Source organism: Anneissia japonica, unplaced genomic scaffold, assembly GCF_011630105.1.
Source record: "Anneissia japonica isolate Jap-2015-1 unplaced genomic scaffold, ASM1163010v1 scaffold287712_len2945570_cov188, whole genome shotgun sequence".
NCBI lineage: Eukaryota > Metazoa > Echinodermata > Crinoidea > Comatulida > Comatulidae > Anneissia > Anneissia japonica.
Genome location: NW_022704401.1, coordinates 2,110,411 through 2,135,240, shown reverse-complemented (window position 1 = coordinate 2,135,240; position 24,830 = coordinate 2,110,411). Strand labels below are relative to the sequence as shown.

General features: G+C 33.1%; 1 protein-coding gene across 1 annotated transcript in view; it reads right to left on the bottom strand.

The window, feature by feature from the left end:
• Positions 1-6,314: 6,314 nt before the first annotated feature.
• LOC117104700 overlaps positions 6,315-24,830 on the bottom strand; it is a 54,933-nt gene continuing 36,417 nt past the window's right edge. Inside the window, exons 4-7 of the mRNA XM_033245583.1 lie at positions 20,852-21,085; positions 20,128-20,331; positions 19,006-19,113; positions 6,315-14,267 (exon numbers count right to left, since the gene is read on the bottom strand). Coding sequence (XP_033101474.1) covers positions 11,107-14,267; positions 19,006-19,113; positions 20,128-20,331; positions 20,852-21,085 — 3,707 coding nt within the window. The 3' untranslated portion in view covers positions 6,315-11,106. The remainder of the gene's footprint in view (positions 14,268-19,005; positions 19,114-20,127; positions 20,332-20,851; positions 21,086-24,830) is intronic.

Below are 24,830 nucleotides of genomic sequence, written 5' to 3'. Positions count from 1 at the left end.
TTATGTATATTGTAAGGTCAAACTGATAGCCTACATCTATTGGTTGCAATAGCATGAAATTAAATGTGTCATAATATAAGAACCACTTTGTCTATCTAAATATATTTGTTCTCTTTTTGAAGTTACATTTTTTTCCGTTTGCCCCGAATATGTTTCTAAAATGGGGACAACTAGTCAATGGATTAAAGAGTAGGCTTTTTTATACTGTTAGCACCTATAATAATAACAATAACAATAATAATAATAATAATAATAATAATAATAATAATAATAATCCTTTATTGGTCTTCATTCTAATAGGAAATCAAAAAATTTGGGCTAGGCCCCTAGGGGCTTACAGCAACCGCAGTGCTCACCAGCCAACTTAACTACAACATAACGAACACATACAGATACCATAGTTACCAACCCAGCTCTCACATCATCGTGCAAGACAGTCGCACATTTTAAGGTGATTTTTTGGATGAAACACGCATTTTGCATCCATAATCATAAATTTTGTCAAGCATTTAGCACAAGTATGCCTGATAACGAATTATCCCGGATTCAGGGGAAATGTATTTAGAATTAGAAGAAATTGGTTTTATTAAAAATATAAACGGTCATGCATTAACTTGAGTCATTAGAGAGCTTTCATTTTCTCGTTCGAGAATCAGTTCTCCGAGAAAAGTCAAATTGTATGAGATTTATTAAAATCTTTGTTTATGTACCTGGTCTTATCAATTAACACTCCACAAAATCATTTTAAAACAGCTTAAAAATGCACAGATCACCAGAGCACAAGGGTCTGGGACCCCCATCGGGGCTCCACACCTAAACCATAGTAGGGTTCTGGAAGCCCCTTTGCAGTCTGGCCTGAAACCACTGAATTTGAGTAATACCAGCTACTGTATTACGATGAAAATTTCTTAATGCGATGATAAAACTCATGGGGAATATTTCCTTTATCATGGAAAAGAAGACATGTTAAAGGAATACCTAATCCATAGCTAAGCCCATGTGCTGGAATAAATAGGTAGGCTAGCTGCCACAGTACCAGGTACAAATATTAATAAATATTTACACATTCCAGATAAACCTAGTAGCTAGGATGTATCATCTCATATTTACATTGCATAACATACAGGTAAAGTACATGTACACAATAAAATAAGATAAGGGCACCACTTTACTGTAAATGAAGTACAAACTAACAAGTGGTGTACACCAGCATTTTAGAATATTTTCGGTGTGTGTGTGGTTCTTTAACTTCAGTAATTCTGGTGGGGTTCTACTTAACTTCTGCAACAGAAATAATAAACATCTATTTTAACACCATGTAACAGCATACTATAAAAGAAGGTCAGCAACCTAATATAGCAATCTTCCACTTCACGACCCTCAGGTATAACTGGGATGTGTGAATGGGAAGATAACAGAGATTCTGCATCATCATTTTGGCCCACTTCTACCAGCGCTTCCGATACCAAACTTAACACATATCAACACAGGCCTAGGGGTATAATGTTGTTATCAACAAGTTGCTTACCTTTGATATTGTGAGTGGTCTTTGATGATCACGTCCACCATTCAAGCGAAATCCCCAAGGTGCACCGCCTTCTAATGTAACGGTAAATCTTGCCATAATTTCCTAGGGATAACTTATTCCAAAACAAATTCAAGTCCACAGCAGGAGCTGGTATACTTTTCACTTAGCAGCTGGAAGCCGCTTGAAAAGAAGCGGGGTTCAAAAGGTGAGGCGCCTGCCGCGGCATTGGCCGTGATGGCGCTAATCAAAACACAATAGCCGATGTTGTTGTTGGTTATGTAATATTTATAATAATAGTTATTTTAAACCGTTGATAAAATCACAAATACCCTTTAATAAGTTCTATTTCTAACATTATTGTTATATTTGGGTTTCATTATTTAATAAATTCATATCCATAAATTGATGAAATTTATGAAACAAGCTTTTTTTTTTTATCAAACGTATATGGCAATAACAATTTGTTTCTTTATTGTTAAATCGGCGAATTTCAGCATTTTATTTCGTTTTTTTTTTTTTGTAGATGGGGTTAGAATTACACACTTGCTAATTAAAATTGGTGAGAGATAATGCTGTGTTGTTGTTGTTTTTTTAAATCTTTAAATTAAAATTAATGTTTAAACTCGCCACTTTGCCAACTGAGCGAGCAATAGTCTATCAGAAAATGTTTAGTTCAGAAGGAGAAGGGATTGCTGACGTGAGGGTCTTCTGAAGACTTCGTAAAGGGCTTAGGAGGGCTACTTTATTTTATTTTATTTATTTAGCATTCATTCATGTTTTAAAATAACAATGACATACAGTATTAGAAAAGAAAGTTGCCTGTTAGACGAAGAATGGATGCATGGAAGATTCTTAAAATCAACAAATTATTTCCAATGAGGTCCTGGCTAACCGTCAGGGTGAATAGCCCTATATGACATGGACGGTACGATATTTATATGCAGTACCGTATTTAAACCCGGCTGCATCAACAATAAATTGTATCAGACCACTTTCATATTTAGTACCGTATGCCTTTGTTAGCCTAGTTATATAAAACTAAAAAAGTATATCAGGAGACCTGATTATACTGTAATCCTTTATGAGGCATTTAGTAGGCCTAATGTTGTTATAATCAAATCGCAATTAATTCGGATATAAAATAATGTATGATGTCGGCCTTATCTATTGAATGCAAAATTAATTTAATAAGCCAAACTTGTTATTACGAATTGAAAAAAAAAAGATTTGAATAATAGCCATGTGGATGAGAGAGAGTAGGCATAATAACAGGCCTATAAGAGAATGACGAAAACATTGTGTGTTGGCGAATTTGGATTTCAACATGACTAAAAATGCGCTGTCAAACTGAGATAAAAAAAAATATTAAAATAAATAAATCAATCAATAAAAAATTTAAAAAAAATTAAAATAATATTGCTTCGTTTACTCAGTTGTAGATTTTAATACGAGAATATTTTATTCGTCTAACAAATAGTTCATCATATTATTTGTCTTCCTTGAAATTGGGTGGATACCTTAAATGAATGTAATTATTTTCGCATTAAAAATCTGTAAATAATGAAAATGAATAGTTTTGCTTCGTATCTCATTTCAAAAGCTGATAGATTCCTTTAAAGTTGTACCGTATTGTCCCTTGTTAATGTCAACAATTCATAAAAAAATAACTCTGACATAAACTTGCTCATATTGCAATAGCATACAAATTATTAACTTGTGCATAAAAAATATTGAATTTAAAAAATGTGTACCCTGATTTTTAAGCCAAAAAATTATAATAAAAATAATAAAACACTTCCAGTGACTGGAGGTGTTTCTATGATTTTTCGCTGTAAACTGATGGGTAGACATTTTTTAAATACACTAATTCCTGTGTTCAATTTGATAACTTTCATGTTACTTCAAAATGGGCAAGTTAATTTAAAAAAATATTGGTTTTATAAATTAGAAATTGTTCCGATTTAAACTTTTAAAAAGTGAATAATACAAAAGAGGGCGCCATATAATTTGAATACTGACTGATTATAATGATAGCTATTTTATAACTATAGACCTTGACAAAAGAGGGAAGATTAAATACTTTGAGATGTGGATTTGGAAAAAAAATGATAAACGAGGAAGTTATAAATGTGAGTCTAGAGGCGAATAAATGACGACAGAAACAAATAAAAAAATACATTCGGATACAAGAAGTGTAGGCCTATTCAGTCATTATGGGACAGTTTTCAATAAACATTAGGAAGAAGGGAGGTGAAGAGACGACGGGTAGAGGAAGGGGTTATTTTGGTAATTACGGAATTAGGCCGCTATGCTGTGATCAACAAAAGGTACATAATTATCACTGATTTATAGTAGGCATACCACTAACTCATAATGGACCTTTCCAGAGTGTCAATCAAATCAACAACTGACCAATCACAACATTGCCAGGAATACGCGGATGTCCAACAAAACACATCTGTTGTCCCACTAACGCACGTGTTTGCGTAAGTTTTTTTACACTGTCGTTTGTGGGACCTTAGCAACAATGTCCAAGGGGCGGAGCTTGGCGGAGAGGTCCATTAACCCGCCTCAATAAGAATACGATGATGAATGATGATGATGATGATGGTGATGATGATGATAAGGATGATGATGATAGCCCTAATAATGATTATGATGATGTTGATGATGATGGTGACGATGATTTCTTTTTCTTTTCGGCATAGGGCCTACACCTTTTCCAATTCAATTAAAAACAGTATAGGCCTATAACATTTAAAATTGACAAGCAAAGCTCAGATGAATGATGATGATGATGATGATAATGATGATAGGCCTAATAATGATTATGTTGATGATGATGGTGAAGACGATTTTTTTTCTTTTCGGCATACACCTTTTTCAACTGAATTAAAAACAATATATAACATTTAAAATTGAAAAGCAAAGCTCAGATGAATGATGATGATGATGATGATGATATGCCTAATAATGATTATGATTATGTTAATGATGATGGTGACGATTTTCTTTTTTCTTTTCGGCATACACCTTTATTAAAATTCAATTAAAAACAATATATAACATTTAAAATTGACAAGCAAAGCTCAGAAAACAAAAACATTAACAAAATTAACGTCAACAACATTATACCCCACTTTACGGTAAGAATTCGTTTTTACAATTCCGTTCTGGAGATTAATTTCTGATGAAAATTTTTCATGCTAATAGGGAACTCGCATATTCTTAATCTTCAAAACATAAAACAAATTTCATCACATACAACATAGGTAATTGTTACAGCATTTGAAAAATAATCACTTGCAATCTTGGTTTTTATCCGGTCAGATGTGACGATGATGGTGACGACGACGATGACGGGATGTCGAGGATGATGGGTCAAATGCAAGGGCTAGAATATAGGCCTAAATAAGACAATAATGATATGCTAGTATTATCCATCCACACGGGTAGATCCAGTTACTTCAGGAGAAAAAGTCTTATTGTATACTGCAATATCTTCTACAGTACCTTGCAACTCATTAGTGAATACTGTTTTGTTCACATTTTATGGACATTAACTACCGGTAGGCTAGTTTTAATCCCCTAGCTAACAATGGATCTAACAATAATTTAAAAAGTGACTCCGTTTCCCACGGGAAAAATTGGCTGCACGCACAATAATTGGAATAAATAAGTCGATTACCCTCTACAAATCGCCCGCGCAGCGAAGTTGTAAAAATTAGTAATACTGTAATAATAAACTTCCAATACACTCAATTAAAATATATCTTGCCTCGAAACGGACTACAATAATTTGTTAGTGTTGTCAGTTTTCAGTTGACATGAAAACGAGAGCAAAGGAGCGGTGTCCATACATCCAATATATCTACTTGATCAAACGTCGGCTGCATCACGCTACACTTGATCACGTACACATATATTATTAATTAAAAGTACACCCTAAGTTCGGACTCTTCTCCTTGTAATTGAGTATGAACTTCCTACATTGTAATACAATTTCTTTTTTTCAAACAATTTCTACATTATCGGTTTTCATTTTACCTGGGTTCTTTTGTTTCTTATTACTACGTCAACCGGAGGAAATAAAGCGGGACACCTTTAATAGTCCCAGTGAGCACGTGCCCTCTGCTCTCGTGTGCTACATTTTTTTTTCAATTCAATACATAGGACTCTCAATGTCATGTATTAAAATGAGTACAAAATAGAACACAAATGTAAAGTGTTCCAATAAGGGCCTCCGACTGCTGGTGCTTCCCGATTACCTATGCTGATTGTTCCCTCCGTTAATTATGAATCCACCCTTGACGCTCTTTTTTCCGCTAGTTCCCCCTGTTTAAAAAAAATATGAATCCACCCTTGACGCTCTGTTTTTCATAAGTACTGTAACTGGAACTCATTTCACAACCAAAACATTTAGAGGTCGGATCTTCAACGTTACTTCGTCGATTCTGAAGTGCACCAACCACTCTGGAAATGTTCACACCATTGAGTAAGATGCCAGTATATGACACCAGGTAAAATTTCCGTGAATTATTTTAGAATGCTGCAGGCCTAAATGTAACGTACCTGTACTCATCCTGAGCACTTGTTTCGTGAATGGTTGAAATACAGCGCGTACTCCTTTACATACGCGCAAGATCATTTGAGACATGATATAGGCCTTACTGCGAATATTACGGGATAGTACAGGTAATTAGAGAAAATTATCTGAATACAACGATGACGATCGGAAGCAGCGCAGTCATGAATCAACATCACAAAAACGCTTTCGAAAAAACAATTTACAATATTTTCTTTATTTTGTTTTTAATACACATAGAAGACCGAGGAGCGGTTTCCATGGCTACAAGATGCAGCATAGTAACTCATTCATTTTTTTTGTTTTTCTTCTATATCTGCATCGATATATATCTCTTGATAAACTTATCTACTTGAATTGTATGTCACATACAAATAAATAAAACACCCTAAAAAGGTTAAAATACTAATCGTTCATGGGCTGTGAACTTCTTATACAATAACAGCCCGGAATACATTTTAAAAATGACAAAAAATAAATAAAAAAATAAAATAACAAATTCAGTTCTAGAAAGTAATAGACCTCAATAAAATTGTAATCTGTTGCGTATCATGGCGCACACCCTATATAAGAACTCATGCTAATTAACACATACAATCTACATACTCATCTTTACACACATTCAGAAAATGTATACAATATTTTATAAATAACACACATCAATACATTTGCATATTACAAGATTTCAACATCTTCCGTTTCTTTTTTTCGGATGTTACGCAGACCTATGTTTGTTCGAATATTCAAAATAACATCACATCAACGTTGTTCAGAACGGTGTAGGCCTATATAAAATGTTCATGGAGTATCAGGAATACCGTTGTAAAATCATGATGGAAAAGTGGATTCTAGGATTACTGTCGTATTTTAAGGCAAGGACAATAACATTTTAAAGTTACAGCATTATCACTGTATTATTATACATCAGACTAAACTACATAATATTAGCACACTCCATAGACTTTTATCCAGTCTGAATGTTCGAAGTGAGATGTAATCGTATGAATAGGGAGTTTTCGCAAGCTTACGAAAATGATAACGGTTACGTCATCACATTTGTAACCACCCTTCCCCTACAGTAACGTATCTGTGACAACGTAGGCGATTCATGCCCTTTGCAAGAGCCAAGGATCATATGCTTGTACAGCAGATTGTCAAGATTTGTTTTAAGGCACGAATGACGATAATGACGTATTCGTATTTGTTGTCGTTTTCGTAAGGTTGCGAAATCTCCCTAATATCAACTAAAAGAACATTATTTAAATTGTATTGTCTACACATTAATGGTCACAATAACACATAAGCATGTACTTAACGTGACTTTTTCTTGAATCAACCGTTTGTAAAAATACAGGTGAATAGAGAAAATGGAACACTTTGTGTTATTGCTTACCGTTATTAAAAAATATTGTTATAAGTTGTAAGTACACGAAACAATGACCTAGCAGTCACTTGCATCGTTAGCATAGTAGCTATGTTTTAATATTGTAACAATTAGTCTGTGGTGGATTCTCACTAACGAGTGGACAGTGACGCACGGCAAAACACGGGCACCCGACAGGCAGTTGGCAGACAATAGAAACAGTTGCAGACAATATACTCCACTCGACACTTGCGACCATAAACAGACCGTTCTTTTCACAATTCACCCACTGTCACGATTTCATACATTTTGAAGATCTTGTACCGTAAAATGTGGGAATCCCCCTCCCCCATTGGCACACACACGAGGCAGCGAAAGGGGGAGCTCCCCTTCCCGACAGCAACCAAAAAAATCTCTAATTTAACAAGTGTGAAATCTCAATGAATACGATAATGGCTAAAACTCCGGAGCTTACAAGGTCCTCACAACAGTTAAGGGAATACTCTAATCCTAATTCTTCCCATAGAGATCATATTTCCAGCTACCTTGGGCCATTGGTACCTGAATGCTGGATCCACCACTGGTCCCAAAACCTACACTGGTCCCAAAGCCTACAAGTGCAAGATCATTCATGGTGTTCCAACTTAGGCCACATACCATGAAACAAGAATCACATACTGAAAACAAGACACAAGAAGTTAGCTCGATGCCTACCAATTTTTGCACACTTTTAGCCTCAAAATTTACCATCAATCTATGGATGATATAAGAAACATAAAATTGAAAGACCAGTAAAATAATTTTTATCTGACGAAAGTCCTTATGCATACCATGTTGGCTAAGTCGCAATACCCAACAGTTTTAAACTACTTCTTTTTTCTTACAAAAAGTAAAGCAAATTACAATAAATATTCACAATACCATGACATGAAAATGCAGTATTGAGTAATGAAATTTTGAAATCTTAATAACAAGGAAACAAGGAAACTGCCATAAACTTTTAACTGTCACTCACCAAGACCTTAGAAGGTCAATATATAAACATGAAACGTACTGGAAATGGGTATCTATTACTGTATAAGTAAAATGGTTAAGATCATAGAAAAGTTCTATATACTATATAAACAGTGTAGAAAATTTAACTTATGGCTAATAGTTCTGTAATATGAGAATCGTGCATTTTTATAGAATATTATTGTTGTAGACAAAGGAAGACTAATAATTCTTCTCTCCTTTAATCTCTACTTTAAATTGTATAATATTGCATCCAAAATATATAAGCAGAAAACCTATACTTACTGAAAAATAAAATCATTAGTACTATAATCCAATTGAAAAAAGCCATACTAAGAGATTACAGTTAATTTTCTCAATATCTTTGTAGGCATAACACCAAAACACACTTTTTATTGGCATTTAAAAACTGAAGTATCATAAATTGGACAAGTACATATTTTTACTGGTGACAATTTTAATTTCTACAACTTAAATGAATTAATAATAATTATAATAATAATATTAGGTGAATAAATAATAATAAGAACAATAATACAAGTAAAACCTCAACATTATTGTACTTCAAGGCGCTAAATAACAACCAATTATTTTTTTTAAACATGGAAACAGAATATTTAAATGTCACATTAAAACCTAATTATTACATTTTTAAAGATAAAATTTAATATAAAAAAATGTATACATGGGTACAATTCAGACTTTAAATATTGTACAAATTCAATATAAATTAAGTCTTTAAAATAACATTTTTTCCAAGGTTTTATATTGATAATCAGCTGAATAATACTTAAACAATGACTTCTGTTATTTAAAGTTTTCAAGAAAATTGTCAATTCTCAAAAATTTATGGTTAAAAGAGATACTTATGTAATTCTTATTGAACATTTTCGAGATTAAAATGATATATTCTGTTAAAAAATATTAGGTGTTACTTTTTTATACGAGTTCTAGTGTGAGGCATTATAACATGTGCATGCTTGAAATATGTAAATTTACTGTTTGGAATGAGTCAGATAAATTCAATAATATACATTGTGTGGCATCCTTCTCATAAAACCCTTGATATCAGAATTGTTTTCATTGCCTTCATAATAGTACAAAGTTGTGTGAGTGACAATAAAGTAATATTGTATCATAGCAAACCAATCTTTTTGACATTGGTATACTTTCTTTATAAAGCTACCTTTTATGTTAAATTGTCATTACTCATTCTACAGATATAATAACAGCTATGACAACAATCACATTGTAATTCAGTAGCTTGTTCAAACAGTAGTATAGTATTTTTAAAATGTCCTTGTATTTTTATTCCTAGCCAAATCCATATTAAGTATATCATCTTTATATGACTCAAATTATGTATTCAATTTTTCAAATAATTTGTTGATGTATTTTTTTTTTCAAATGAATAATGAGGTTTATATGGTTTATTCAATTTTCAAATATTTTTATATGCAACAATTATTTTTCATAAAACTTCTCACAATTCAGTTTAACAATAAAGTTAAAATAAAAGAAATGTATCTATATATTTTTTATAGGCCTATGGATTAATTGTAGATGTTCCGTCTGCATTTAGGTATTGATGTCCCAATGTTCTAGAAAATAACAGTAAACAGATGGCGAAAAGCACAATTTGCAGATCATAATATTATGCGATAGCTTTGTTCTTTTATTAGTGTTTTTGCAATTGTTGATATATTATTATATGCTAAAATATAGTGGGACCTTGAAATTTTGCGTTTGAGATGGCATGTGCAACAAAGAGTCGTTTCATTATCTTAAATTCGTGCAGGAAATTCAGTCTCTAAAGGGACAGTGAAAACTCATTGTGATCCACGAGTTCAATTAGAAGAATAGAAAACACAATAAGTGATCTAGCTATACCAGGCTCTTCATACAGTATTATTCATATTCCTATATATATCTCCCAAAAGATATTTTTCATATTCTTTTTTAAATTGCATAATTGTTTATATTAAGAGCCTTTATTCTTCTGAATACTGAAATTCAAACCAAATAAACCTCAGAATTTTCAATTAATAAATTTACAAGACAAAGAGTTATTTAACAAAAAAAAACAACATATGCATCTCATGAGATTGTGGTCAATCACCTTTTGTTGGAAATAGAATGGCCTGGGGTAACATTCATATAAACCATTATCTATAGGGAAATATTGTTAAGCATTGTGTCTTAGAATTTCATCCCCAGGATTTGATAACTTTTATTTTCTACCAATAATAATATTTTGCATGTGAATCCAACAAATGCATATGGTACTTGTTGATAAGCATGCAGAAAATATATATTTTTTTATATGAATATGTACAAACTTCATTATTGCACCAAATCACAAGATAATATCATATCTTGAGCCACCTTCTCTTTTATCAGACTTTAAAATATTACAACTTATTGTGCTACCTACACCCACTAAATAAAGTTTAAAAAAATTTCACTCAATTACACGGTATACTTAATTAAATAACAAAATATACATACAAATCAAGAATTAGCATTTTATAAAGGAATCCTAAAAAATATTGATGCTGATACTAGGTGGTGTTTGATGGAAGTTATAATATTTGCAAATATCTAACAAGAGTTAGATTAGTCTATAAAAGCACTTTCCATGAAATCACTGTTGACCTTATGGACTTCGTCAGACACCACCCCTGACCGGTCACCCTCACTGGCATCTCCCTTGTAAGATGAGTACTTCATAAAGACCTTATCTATGGATCCGAGAATGGAGGATTTACGATCAATGCTTTCATAGTTTAATAAAGAAAATTTACTGAATGACTCCTCCATAATATTTTTTTCTTCTATATGATTAGCACCTCTGCCTCCAAACGTGGAGCATCGTTTTCGCTTGTGCGTATCAAACAGTGCTTCATCGTGTTCTGTGTCAGCCAGTTCATTACTAGAACCAGTGGAGCATGTAATTGACAAAATATCGCTCAAGCTGTTTTCCGATACACCAAGTGCTTTTTCCACTTTCTCATTTGATCCTTGGATTCGATTTCTCTTCGTTTTGACACTTTCTAAGCTTCCATTACTCTGAGCGTCACGGATACTATTCTCCGGAGGGAAACCGTTCTTTATTTTCTCAAATTCTACTCGATCCAGGGCATGATATTCATCATCAGTGCGTGGGCGAATGCTTGGTATTCTCTTTTTCTCAGGTTTCCCACCATTGGATGAACTAGGTTTCGAGAAGGTGTCACTTTGTTTTACTATTGGCGCACTCCCTCTCCTAATGCTCTCGTGAACATGGTGACTATCATGTAAGCTATATGTTCGTTGCATTCTTGGAGACACTAAACTTCCTCCTACCATAGTTACAGATCGTTTAAGTTGAGGTTTAGTTGTTACCGGAGTGTCTACATCAACAGATGTGTGTATAGGACTATTCGGAACCACATTGAATGAAAATTTATGCGATAATGATCCACTTGTTTTAACTGATGTTCCTAGTGTCATGTCCAATGAACTGTTTGAAGGTGGCAAAGCATTCCATATGTTTTGGTCATGTAAATCGCCTTTCATTTGAAGTTTTTCAAGATATGCAGGCTTCATAAGTGCATAGCCATCATCACCCTTTGATTCAGGATCCAAAACTATGAATCCATCACTACCAGTGGTGACTTTGGATGGCTCAGTTTGGCAACGCTTTCTTGGCGGAACAACAGGTTGAGCTAGTGGTTCAGCTGCGAGAAATGGATTCCCAATTTTACTTGGTTTGGCAGGACGAGGAGGTGCTTTCCGTTGACCATTGAGCGAATTCGCTGATTTTGGTGGCAAAGGAGGTGCACTGCCCTGAGATAAAAGTGGGACTTCCTCAGGATTATTCTCACTTTGTTTTTCAGAATTAATATATGTCTCGCTTCCATCTACCTCATCAACAGAATCTAGATCAACAGCTGGGGATTTTAATTTGTGCGCTGAAAACTCAAAACTGGAGAAAGGCTCAAGTCCTGTGGGTGAAGACAAACATGATGAAGACTGCGAACTACCATCAAAGTAGCCTGTATCAAATTGAAAAGTCATGACACTTGCGGAACGATTCCGATATATTGGCTTATCAACATTTGTACTATAACTTTCTGGTTTGCTCTTCAGACTTCCTGAACGACCACGCATAAAATTGCGTTTCAATTTCCCTTTAGGAGATGAATGTTTTTGTTTCTTGGATTTGGACAATTTAGTAACAATCAAATCGGAAGTTTCATCTTTCGGTGTATCGAGCTTTGTCTCTGATTGAACAGTTTGAGAAAGGAGAATAGCGTTAGTTGGTATGGTCAAATTGTCATGTTCAAATGGAGCAGGGACGGTCATCTGAGGTTCAGGTTTGTCAATATCATTTTCAGGTAATTGTTCTTGAGTTAATGCCAATTCAACAATTTTGTTGTTTTCAATAACATCCTCAGATTGGTGATTTTCGAGTTTCAATCCTACATCAAGCAATGTATTTTGTTCTGGTTTCGGCCCAAGTTTTTGCATAAATTCCGATCTTGGTTTTGGACCTAATCCTGGTAATGCACTATATTCTGGCTTCGGTCCTAAATCTGGTAATGCACCATATTCTGGTTTTCGTCCTAATTCTGGTAATGCACCATGTTCCGGTTTTGGTCCTAATTCTGGTAATGCACCAAGTTCTGGTTTTGGTCCTAATTCTGGTAATGCACCATATTCTGGTTTTGGTCCTAATTCAGGTTTCTGACCAGGTTTAGGACCTGGAACAGGTTTGGGGCCTAATTCAGGCCTGAATATTGGTGGTTTAGGTCCAAGTTCAGGTTTGATTTCAGATTTTGGTTTTGGTTTAGGCCCAAGTTGTGGTTTCATTGTTTCAGAGTCAGAAGGCCATACAGTTGACTTCGGTTTCGGACCAAGCTGTGGCGGCTCAATACATGGCATCGATGCTGCCTCGGTTTGAGGAATAACCCCTGGAATCATAATGTATGTATCCACATGGTCTTGGAGATGTGTTACTGCTGAAGATTTTACAAATTGCACTTGTGAGTTCAGGATATCATCCTGTTGGTGTTGTATATGATCATCTTTGATTTTAAGTCCTTGATATTTTGGTGTGATCAACTTTGAATTCCTTTCAGGTTCTGGATTCTGGCATTCTCTTTGCACACGCTCAAGTAATTCAGCATCTTTTGCCTGCAAATACTTTCTGTCATTCAAACGCGCAATTTGATGCTTTTCAGGTAAATCCTCCACATTTACATACATACTAGGGTCGCATGTTTCGCATTTCTTGGGAACTTCAGCTTGTACTGATTTCAGTTTAGGAATGCCAGAAGCATTTTGAGCTGAAGTTGCCAGTCTTAAATTTTTAAAAGAAGCCATAACTTCGTATAATTGTTCTTTAAATGGAAGAACTGCTGTTTCTTCAACCTCTGGATCTTGTCCAACAACTGGCAAGATATGCATGTCAATACCAGATTCCTGGCTGTATTCTCGCAATTGTTGTCCTATATGTTCCAATGTACTTTTTGTATTACCATTTTGCAATGCAATTTTAACAGGAGTAGCACTATTGGAGCTACAGGTGGAGCTTCCTCCTTCATGAAGGCTACCACTTCCAATCCCTTCCTCCCGGCTAGTTCCTGAAGTTTGATAGTAGCTACTGCTAGCACCGTTTCCATCATTGCTGCCACTGTTTCTACTATTATGGTCATCACGATCACCTTGTTGTGAATAAGCAGAATTATTAGTTGCACTTCGACCTCTAGTAAGATGTTCTTCATAAATTGAAACTGAAATGAAAAAAAAATACCAGTGGTGTCAGCTACTTTGAAAACATATCTTACATTTACTACTGACTAAGAGATTTAGTTGTTTTGTTTTTTTCTTCTGCCAAGCCTTTTATTTCCATAGTCACATAATTTATAAATGAAACATAATCACATAAGTTGTACTGTACATTAAAAAAACACTAGTAACATACTATTATAGAGAAAACATCATTGTATAAAAAAATATTACTTGTACTTATAAAAGGCCCCTTTTAAATAGAATCATAATTAAAAAAGAAAATAAATAAGAAAAAAAGTTTAAAAAAATTTTTTTTTTAATTAATTGCGCTTTGTAATTTTTTTTTAACTTAGTTGTTTTTTGCATAATTTTTGTAGGATAGTTTATATACTAAATTTATTGTTTAGTTGAAGACATACTGTTTGTATTGTGCTTTATAAACATGAAAAACATCTTTCAATATATGAATTTATTACTGCACTTTGTATATTTAGGTTGTCAAATTCTAATTAAAAAAAGGAAGAAATATAAAAATATATGCATACTTTTAAAAATAAACAAATAAAATTTCATTTCATTTATTTCACCTCAAAATAGGTCCTATTACTTGTAAAGAAGTCAATGCATCTATGACTACGCAAGCCAGAAATTCCAAAATAGGTTTTGATCTTACTTAAGCATTTCATTAGTTTTAAATTTACATGCACAGAGTTGAATTTAATATAGGATGTTTGAGAGTGATGAAGTTGTTCATTGGCGTTGTTAATTCTAGTTAAGCTTTCTTGATCTATATTAAAATTACTAGAAACTGAGAAGCCAGCTGTTGTTGTCACTGAATGTGGGTTAACCAACTTTACTAAGCCAATGCAAGACCACAATACATTATGTATGCAAAAATTCTAGTCCATGGAATTGCTTGCAGCCAATGCAGATACAGATACAGATTATGTATGCTACATGAGATGAAGCTCTCGCATACAATTATTTTGATAAATATACAAACTACAGAAGATGAATACAAAACACTATCTGTTGTACTAAAAGGCCATGTTTTAAAATATATTGATGTTTTTTTTTCCAAACAAAAATCTGAGTTTGGAAGGAGATTAATTTTTTTTTTTATGTTGAAGGAGATTTTATGAAGGTTCTTATGTATTGGAAAAACAGATATGGGACAAACTAGGTATGGGACAAACCATGCATGTAACAACCAAGGCCTGGAACAACTGTTTTTACATTTAGTCAACAATTTAGTCTAAGTACAATTATGACTTTCCAAGTTATCTACTTACTTATGCATAGCTAAAGGTAGTGCAAACATTAAGTTTTCTTTAGCATAGCCGGGGAGTATAAACATAAAATTGTATCAAGCCTGTTTTTCAAATAAGAAGAGGATGATCAACAACTATATATATGGTCTAATATATAAATACCAAAACTAATATTGTGATGAACTAAATGCAAGTCTATCCCAAAGGCTTTATTTCCTAATAATACCTGCCTGACATATTAGTTTACTTTAGTTTTCCACATCCTGTTAGTGGTTAGGCTGGATTTCAGTCTTCGTGTATGCGATTATATGGATAAATTTATTTACAATCTGAACTTCGTTGTTTTTATCAAAACTGATGTCATTGCTTATGTGATGTATTCAATATCATTCATTAGATCTTTATTTTTATCCGTTGGTATTAACATTATTAATTTTCTTGTTATTTTAAGTTGGAAATATTGTTTTTCAATCAATTATATTATCTTTAGATTAGATTCATAAGTATCTTATGAAGTAATAATAATAATAATAACAATAATAATAATAAGCTATGCTTTATAATAATCTTTGCCCATTCAAAGTAACCATGGAACATTTTCATCATCCTACCAGGTTTACATCTGCACTCTTGAATGGAAGGGGCCAAACATAGATAATGTACTTTGCTCAAGGCCACAAGCAAATACACTGCGTGGGATTTAAAACATTGACCTTAAGGTCAAGAGCATAAACTCAAACTGCTGTTGCAATGTACTCCCACACTACTAAAAGAACATTAACCGATTTAACAATCGTTAAATTTAGCACAATTTGAAAAACAAATGGGTAAGGACATTTTTTGTTTTGCTTATGGATACATCTGCAATACAGTAATACACATTTCTTTTATTATTTCCTTTTTTTTTGAATTAAACTTCAGACTGTCTCCATGCCTAAAAGGAATTTCAACACGTTCTAACATCACTACTGTACTTGAGCTAATATTAAGTATTGAAAATTGTCTCAAGTAGCCAACTTAAGCACAATAGATCGAGAAACTTGCTAAATATGACCAGCTCTAAAAGTGTTTTCATAATCATACTTTTGATTTGATGCCATAACTACAGCCATTTGCGACAGATGCGCTGGCTTGATTGCGTTTTTATCTTTAAAACAGACTGCAGAAATCTAGCACCGGAAAAAAAGTGCTGACTAGACACTTTAAATGCCATCTTTACTATCTAATCTAAAGGCCAATCATGCCATTATACTTGGATATCTTTGAATGTATAAAAAAACTGATGAGTTTCAGATTAGTTGTTTTATAAATGTTCATTATGTTAATATTTCTTCATTTTATAGACTATTTGCACTTTAAACTCCTCCCATCTTGATGTCAAATTCACTTTCCATGCATCCAGTGCTTCATACTTACATTTAAAAAAAACTCTTCCAATCTCAAACTAACATACCTACTACAATGAACGTTTCATTTTAACAATCTGCACTTCAAGTTAAATTATTATCCACAATCCAAGCTTTGAACTTAACTCCAACCATCTCTTCATCAAACTCCTTCTAACTAGACCATTAAACTCTTTCCAACTAGACCATCAAACTCATAACTAGATAAGTAAAGTCCCTTCAACCAGATTACCTAGATATAACTAGATCATCAAATTCTTTCCAACTAGATCATCATACTCCTTCAATCAAGATCATCAAAATCCTTCCAACTAGATCATCAAAAACTCTAACTAGCTAGACAATCAAACTTTTTCCAACTAGATCATCATACTTCTTCCATCAAAATAACCAACATTCTTCCAACTAGATCATCAAACTCCTTTTAACTTGATTATCAAAACTCCTTCCAACTAGATCATCAAATCCCTTCTAACGAGACCACCAAATTTCATTTAACAAGACCATCAAACATTATTTAACTAGGCCATTACATATCTTTTAACTATCTTATAACTAGATCATCTGCAATACCATAACTATTGATTTGATACAAAACTGCTGGTTCATCTTAGCTCAATACCAGTATATCTATTACCGAACACTCCTTTAATGTTTTAATTACTCTGTGGTTGGATTTAGCAGATCATATCTCACCCCGTTTTTATAGCGTTTATGGCTTTCTGAAAAGTTAATCTATAACCAGATTGACATTTATATCTCCAGCATCATAAATACTAAAACTTTAAAAGATTTAATGGTATTTAAATGTGCTTGTCCTTGTCGTTACTCTTCTCTGTAATATCCATATATACTTTTTATATTTTTAATGTGAAACATAATGGAAGTTTATAACCTAGTATGTTTTATTTTTTTGAGGTTTTTAGTGCTGCCTGTCATATGCAAGAAAAAGATTGAATTATGTCATACCAAGACATTTCTCTCAACATATTATTCCAATCTACAGTTCAAAATCTATAGTCCAAATGTTAATCTAAGGCAGGGGTTCTAAACTGGCAGAGTACGTGTTATGCGGACCATGAGGACAAGCCGAAAATAATATTCTTTGTTAGGATTGGGCTTTTATTTTACAGCCTTAATAATTTTGCATTTTGTTTTGCTGACTAAGCCCATATTTTGCCCCATATAATGTAGCGACTTAATTAATTATTTGGAAAAAACTAGGCCAATTGCACCAAACACCAAAGAAACATTATATTAGTAATTATCGATGACCCATTGTGTGACATATAAAATTTTGACTCTTGCATTACCAAGCACAAGGGAAACTTTCCTAAGTCAAGATGCCCTGCATGAGCGTCTAGCGGCTTATTATTTTCAAAAAATTTCTAATGCAGGAAGGGGAACATCTCCTCCCAAACATCTCACAATTGCGCGATTCAGATGGCGTGTAGGTGCCATAGTACACTTCTTGCCCTGGCACTTTAAATTTATTCAATGAACAATTTTGGCCCCTATTGCGATATAGTGGAGAAACAATAATCTAAGGGGAATGCAGAGATCCCAAGTTGAAAGAAGTCACTTACGGAAGATCTGGTTAAATGAGCTTTGTTAAGACATCTAACTCTATTTTGCTGTGGATGGTTATACCATCAGCACTTTTTTCCGTGAGTAATTGATAATAAAGTAGTGGAAACATGCAGGTATTATGAATTTGCGGAAGATGGCTTATTTTCCAGGAGTTTCTTGCTTGCTTGCAGGAGAGTAAGGGACCATTCTGATTTTCTGGCGACTCCCGCAGTGTGCAGGAAACCTGGGACCCCTGGGAATGTGGGAGGTGGGAATTACAATTTCAGAAAGTCTGCTCTCCCAGGACCCACACTGGAAATTTAAAGAGCAAAATAATTACATAGATATATGTTTTGAATCATCAGTTAAAAATCAAACCATGACAAGGGATTATAGAAAAATTAATAATAATAATAATAATAATAATAATAATAAACATAATTTTTGTTTTTGTATTATTGGAGTCTTTCTTATGAAAACACAATGATGCTTACAGGTACTAGAAAGGTGAGACCATCTGTTAGGCAACCAGGTGCTGAAGGCAGCATCAAAGTGACATTTTAGATCACCTGCTTGACCAGTCATTAAAACATGGCTACAACCTAGAAAAAAAAACAACTTTTGATTCATTAAATGTGATTGGCTCTGGCATAACCAGTCATGTGTTGGGGAAATTCAAAATGTGAGTTTACGAATATTTAATTCAACTAATATCAGCTATGTAGGTTTTGAGAACACAGCTTCCAAAGATTCCAAAATTAATTGTTTATTATTAAGATTTGTATTTTCAAAATCATTTTAATATACTTCTGTTATAAAATGCAAAAACTTAAAAATGATCAAAATCCTGATCTCAAATGTTTTGGGTACTTGTGGGAAATCAGAAATTGCGACGAACAGCGGGTTTTGGCAGAGCCTGTCACAAATATTACTTTGCATAATTTTCTGAATTAATAGGTTCTTTTTATATTCGATCTTGCTAATAGTTAAAAATCTGTAATTGAATCACAAAAATATCAACTGATTACATCATCTATTTTTAGAAGTCTGAGTTCTGACGGTTCAATCTTGTGATCAGATATATTTCAACATTAATCAAAAGTGATATTCAATGAAAGCTTGTTTACTTTTTTACGTTACAACAAAATTGTATTGATGATATTATTCATTGTATAAACATATTTTGAAATGAAATATTTACTGATTAACGATTCTTTTGTTGGGCATTATTATTATTACCAAGATATAAAACATACAAATAATAAAAGACAGAACTGAATGTAGAAGCATGCTAGGTTGAGCACAATTGATTCGTTTTTGGTTTGTTCCTGAAATGGCCATGGAATAGCCATGGACTACCCCTAGGTGCAAAATGTGGTCATTCAGTGATCTAATTTATATGAATTTGGCCAGAAATTGTCAAAATGTAAACACACTTGATCTCTTAAGAACTAGCACATTTCAGGGCCAGTAATTTTTTTGGGCCAGTTTACTGTATTCAACCCTGTGTTTGACCTGAAATTTACCTTTCTGATCTGTCAGACAAAAGAAAGTTATGGTCTCTACTAAATTTCTAGATTCATTTCAATTTTAAATCGCAATTAAACCTAACATACATCGTTTTTTCTCCTTTGTTTGAAACAAAAGACCTCCAGCTATCGTTCCATATCGATGAACATCTTCCAGGTACCAAGACCCATGTAGACGAATCGGTACTTCAGACGTAATTGCAAAATGGTTGTCAAAAAAGTATAACATCGCCGGACCAGCTGGAAGCTTGCCTCGGTTTGGTATGACCACTTTACATTTATATTCTATAACTGCATGAGAACAAGAAAAATCAATTAATTGTAAACATAACATTAATTATTTATCAAATTTAACGATATAAATTTAAACAACAATTTAAGAACTTATTAAAAACTTGTACCAGTAAACAAAATGAATTATATTTAAAAAATATATATATAACATGGGAACTTTCATTAATTTATTTGAAATTGTTTATTTTATTTTAATATTTATTATGAAAATTGTAAGCAATCAGGAAAAAAAAACCCAAATTACATAATCAACTCTACAGAATCAACAAATATAGAAGAGATGAAGTCAAACCCAGAGCTCTGGGCCTTTGAATACCCATCCATTTTTCTTTGGTGTTTGGGCTAGACTCTGCAATACTGTGGGGTAGGTTACTCCTCCTGCACCAAAATTTTGTTTACCTTCTCATCATACCAATCACTAAACTCACCAAAATATTCATAAATGGAGAAAAAAAATCATTAAAAACATAGTTTGAAATAGCAGGCAGACAGCGATGCTGATAACATGACCACTTACGACTTTTTAAGCTGTGTTTGATTCTGTGATACCATTGAAGTTGAGTTGAAGAGCAGGGAAACGAGAGTGCAATAATCTGATCCACACATACAACGGTGGTAATATACGAGTTGCCATGGTAATGGTGTCCACTATCAATTCCACAAAAGTTCTTGTCAGTGATGATGATTCTCTCCCTTCGGAGCTCTTTGGTAAGACGATCCTCATCTTTGTAGAATGAAAGTGTGAGCTGGTCTGCAAAAACCACACAATTTAAAAAAATATTATAATTACTTAAATAGTTTGAAATATAATAACTTAGTCAAAGGATCAGTTTCAACCAAAAGTTTCAAAAAAAAAAAAATTGTGGAGTTGATTAGCTGGGTGGTGCTTGCCTTCTAGTCACAGGATCCTGGGTTCAAATCCTGTCAAATTCCAAGATTTTTTCTCACAACAAATCAACTCCCCTCCATAAACCTAGCTATGAGACTTCGTTTATGTAACGCATCATGTGTATATATGTTTGTCATGTGAAGGGATTGCCACCTATCTAATAGGACAGCGATTAAATCGCTATTGGTAATCCTTGGCCAAGTGCCCAAAGGAATAAAATTAAATAAATAAATATCATTTGAACATTTCAATAACGTTTCTTCTTGAATAAGCATTGCAGTGCTTCACAAGTACACATTACCCAATACACCTTGAAAATTTGTATCATCGCAACAGTATAAAGTAAACAATTGTTCACAGACTAAATAAACCAAATGTTGCACTAACACATGGGACCATTTTAACAAGGTAAGGTAAAACCCTGTCCAGATTGTCAACATTTATATGCCTATATATAGTCATGATGTACCTATATATGGTCATGATGTGATGTCATCATGACCATATTTAGGCATGTCACATGTTTTGTCAAATAAAATTTGATAGTCTCGGCAGGTCTTTATATCCAAAACAACACTCAAAATGTTTGTAATACGCGCCACTCCCGAAGGCTGTACGTTGGACAGTTTATCAGTATATGGATCTAATTATGAGGGTAATAATATTACAAGCATTCTGACAGACTTCCGATTGTAAAAGGTGATATATAAATAACTGAACACTCATTATTACCAAAATAGCATTTGAACTGTACTCATTAAATTCAACCTTTACCTGAAATTAATACATACTTTTTTTTTTAGTTAACTATTACTGTACTCTGGGATTTGTGTAGTAAATTATTATAACAAATGCACTAGCACTAAACATTGGAAATGCAAACAAAATCACACCACTTCCATCACATTAGCTTTATTCATTTTTTTTTCTAGCTTACCATTGCTCTTGGATTTTTGAAGTAAATTTTCATAGTAAACTACTAACTACCTGTAATAGGGGGACACCTTAAGGATAAGGAAAAGTGGACAGATTAAAGCCTCCCTCCTCCTCCTCCTCCCCCATCCCCATTAAAGGGATAAATGTGTTATCTTTCTTAACAAATATAAGAAGCGCTTATTACAAATATTTTGATTGTTGTTTCCTATATAAAGACCTTTCGAGACTATCTTTCTTAACAAATATAACAAAAATTATAAAAGTGTTTTCAAGATTTTTTTTATCAAGCCATAATTTAAACAAGAATCGATATTCTTGTCTTTACATCACAGTTGGGTGTACACAATCTTGATTTGAAGTAATTCTTAATTGGCCATACGGTGTTAGTCCACTTTGTATAAACCAATCTTGTCAATGTTGGCCCTTAGCCATGGGACTGACTTTTTCCTTGTCCCTTGAAAAGTGTTTTACATATGGGATTTCAATCCATAACTGGTACCCTGATTTCATTTAGTTTCATGTAGGCCTAACTTTACTCTATTCAAGCACTAATAGGAAGCTTTTTTACTTCAAAACAAGAATATTGTATTCGGTCAGTGTCCCCTCAATAGGGATACTCTTATTCAGTAGACACCTATATGTCAATAAGTGGGTACTTATGTTTGCCCTCAATGTGTCTCCTAAATAAGGAATCTAATGTAATCGAACCTATTCTAGTGGTGTACTAACCAAGGATACAAGCGAATGAAATCCCACAGCAAATGAATGCAGAGGAAATACCACCACTGGGCAATGTTTGTTGATTTGTGGTTTATGTTTGTTAATGTTTGTTATTCTCTGTTTCTTACTTAATACCAAAGTCCATAACCCAAACCCAATGCCTAAAATGTACATTTTTATTGCAACAGAAATGAAACACATAAGACTTGTACCATTTTTAGCTATTAGCAACAAACTTTTAATGGGTATTTACATTTAATTAGAAGGTATTTGAGAAAAGAAATCAGGACACCAAATCAAACAATATCACTTGTGTTATGAGGAATGAGCCACAGGCCTCCTGTTTTTGCAGCAATTAATGTATCAGCATTCCAGGATCTGTACTACAAATTACAAGTAGAACAAAAAAAGAATAGAAAAAAAGCAAAAATATACATGAAAACAAAATAACAAAAATATACATGAAAACAAAATAACATGATTTAAGACAAATATCATTTTAACACAATCCGACTGAACCCACTATAACATATTTTGGTATATTATTAGATGACCAAATAACCAACATTTCTTATCATCAACAAAAAATTTATTTGTAAACAAAATATTAAAATTTACCAATTGAACAATTTTTGTACGGAACAAACATTTAAGTAATTGACTGTGAACAGGGTTATTAAAAAAACAGGTCTTAAGCTTAAGAAACACTACTAATAATATTAATCATTATTTTTTTATCTAAAGATATTTACCATACAACTTCAATAAAAATACGACCAACAAATTTAATTTTATCATACTCAAGCATATAATAAAGCACACAGTAACAAAGGCCTATAAAGAACCATTACTTTACATTATGCACAATTTGTATACTTAATTATTATTTAATTATGCCTATTATTATTAATGATTCCAAACAAACATGTCATTCAGCTTGCTTATATAACTTATAGGTTATTTTTTGTAATGTTTGGCATCATGTATCGGGCTTAAGTTTCCCTTAATGAATAGCTATACAGTAAGTAATGCTCAAGACAAACAAACAATGCTTTTATAATGTGGGATTACTAACAACTCTGAAACAAAAACTTTTGTCAATGAATACATTGAAGTTCAACGAAGCAAATGGGTAAAAGCAACGTTTCAAGGAACATTTACCATGATTTCACCTCAAAATCACACCACCCTTAATCTACACCCTAACTGCTTGCCCGCATACTTTGAAAATTACGAGGATAGATCTTTGCGCAAAAACAAATATTTTTGGGTTAAGGTTATACACTGTCTTTCAACACATATACAGTTTCTTTTCTATTTCGGTTTGAATGGGTCTTTGAGCCGGCATGGATCAAAGACTTTGCACAACAACTAACTGGATTATTTTCACTGTTTAATAGTCACTTAACATAACAGGCGTGAAATTCAGTTACTCGCAGTTCAGTAGCTATCTATTCCAACTACAGTAGGATATAGAATTTCAAATTTAACCGTTGGATGCTACAGAAATGATTGCTCGAAATTTATGAGAAAAACATGCAGCATTTTTAGCGCAAGGCTCAGTAACTTTCAAATACCTTCTGTTTTCATCAGTAAGACATGTTTACTTCCCAGATGTAAATAACATTTGTTATAAATCCATCTTGAAAAATGAAAATACTTTTTGAACAGTGGGGTGTATATACGTCAATATAAAAACAAACTATTTGCCACCTTTCACAATGTTGACCTGAAAACAAATTATACTAACCCAAAAAATCAGTAAAGAATATCAAAAATTTCTTAAACTTCCAATTTGCAAAACTGAATTATATAATATATTTGTATACATTTGTATACTCTCTGTTACCTCTGATTGGAACACCTTTAATAATAAAATAAAAAATTCCCCATCAATTGATTTTTCTTGCTTCAGAATTTTTTTTATCGGGAGAACTGGGGAGTATTTTTT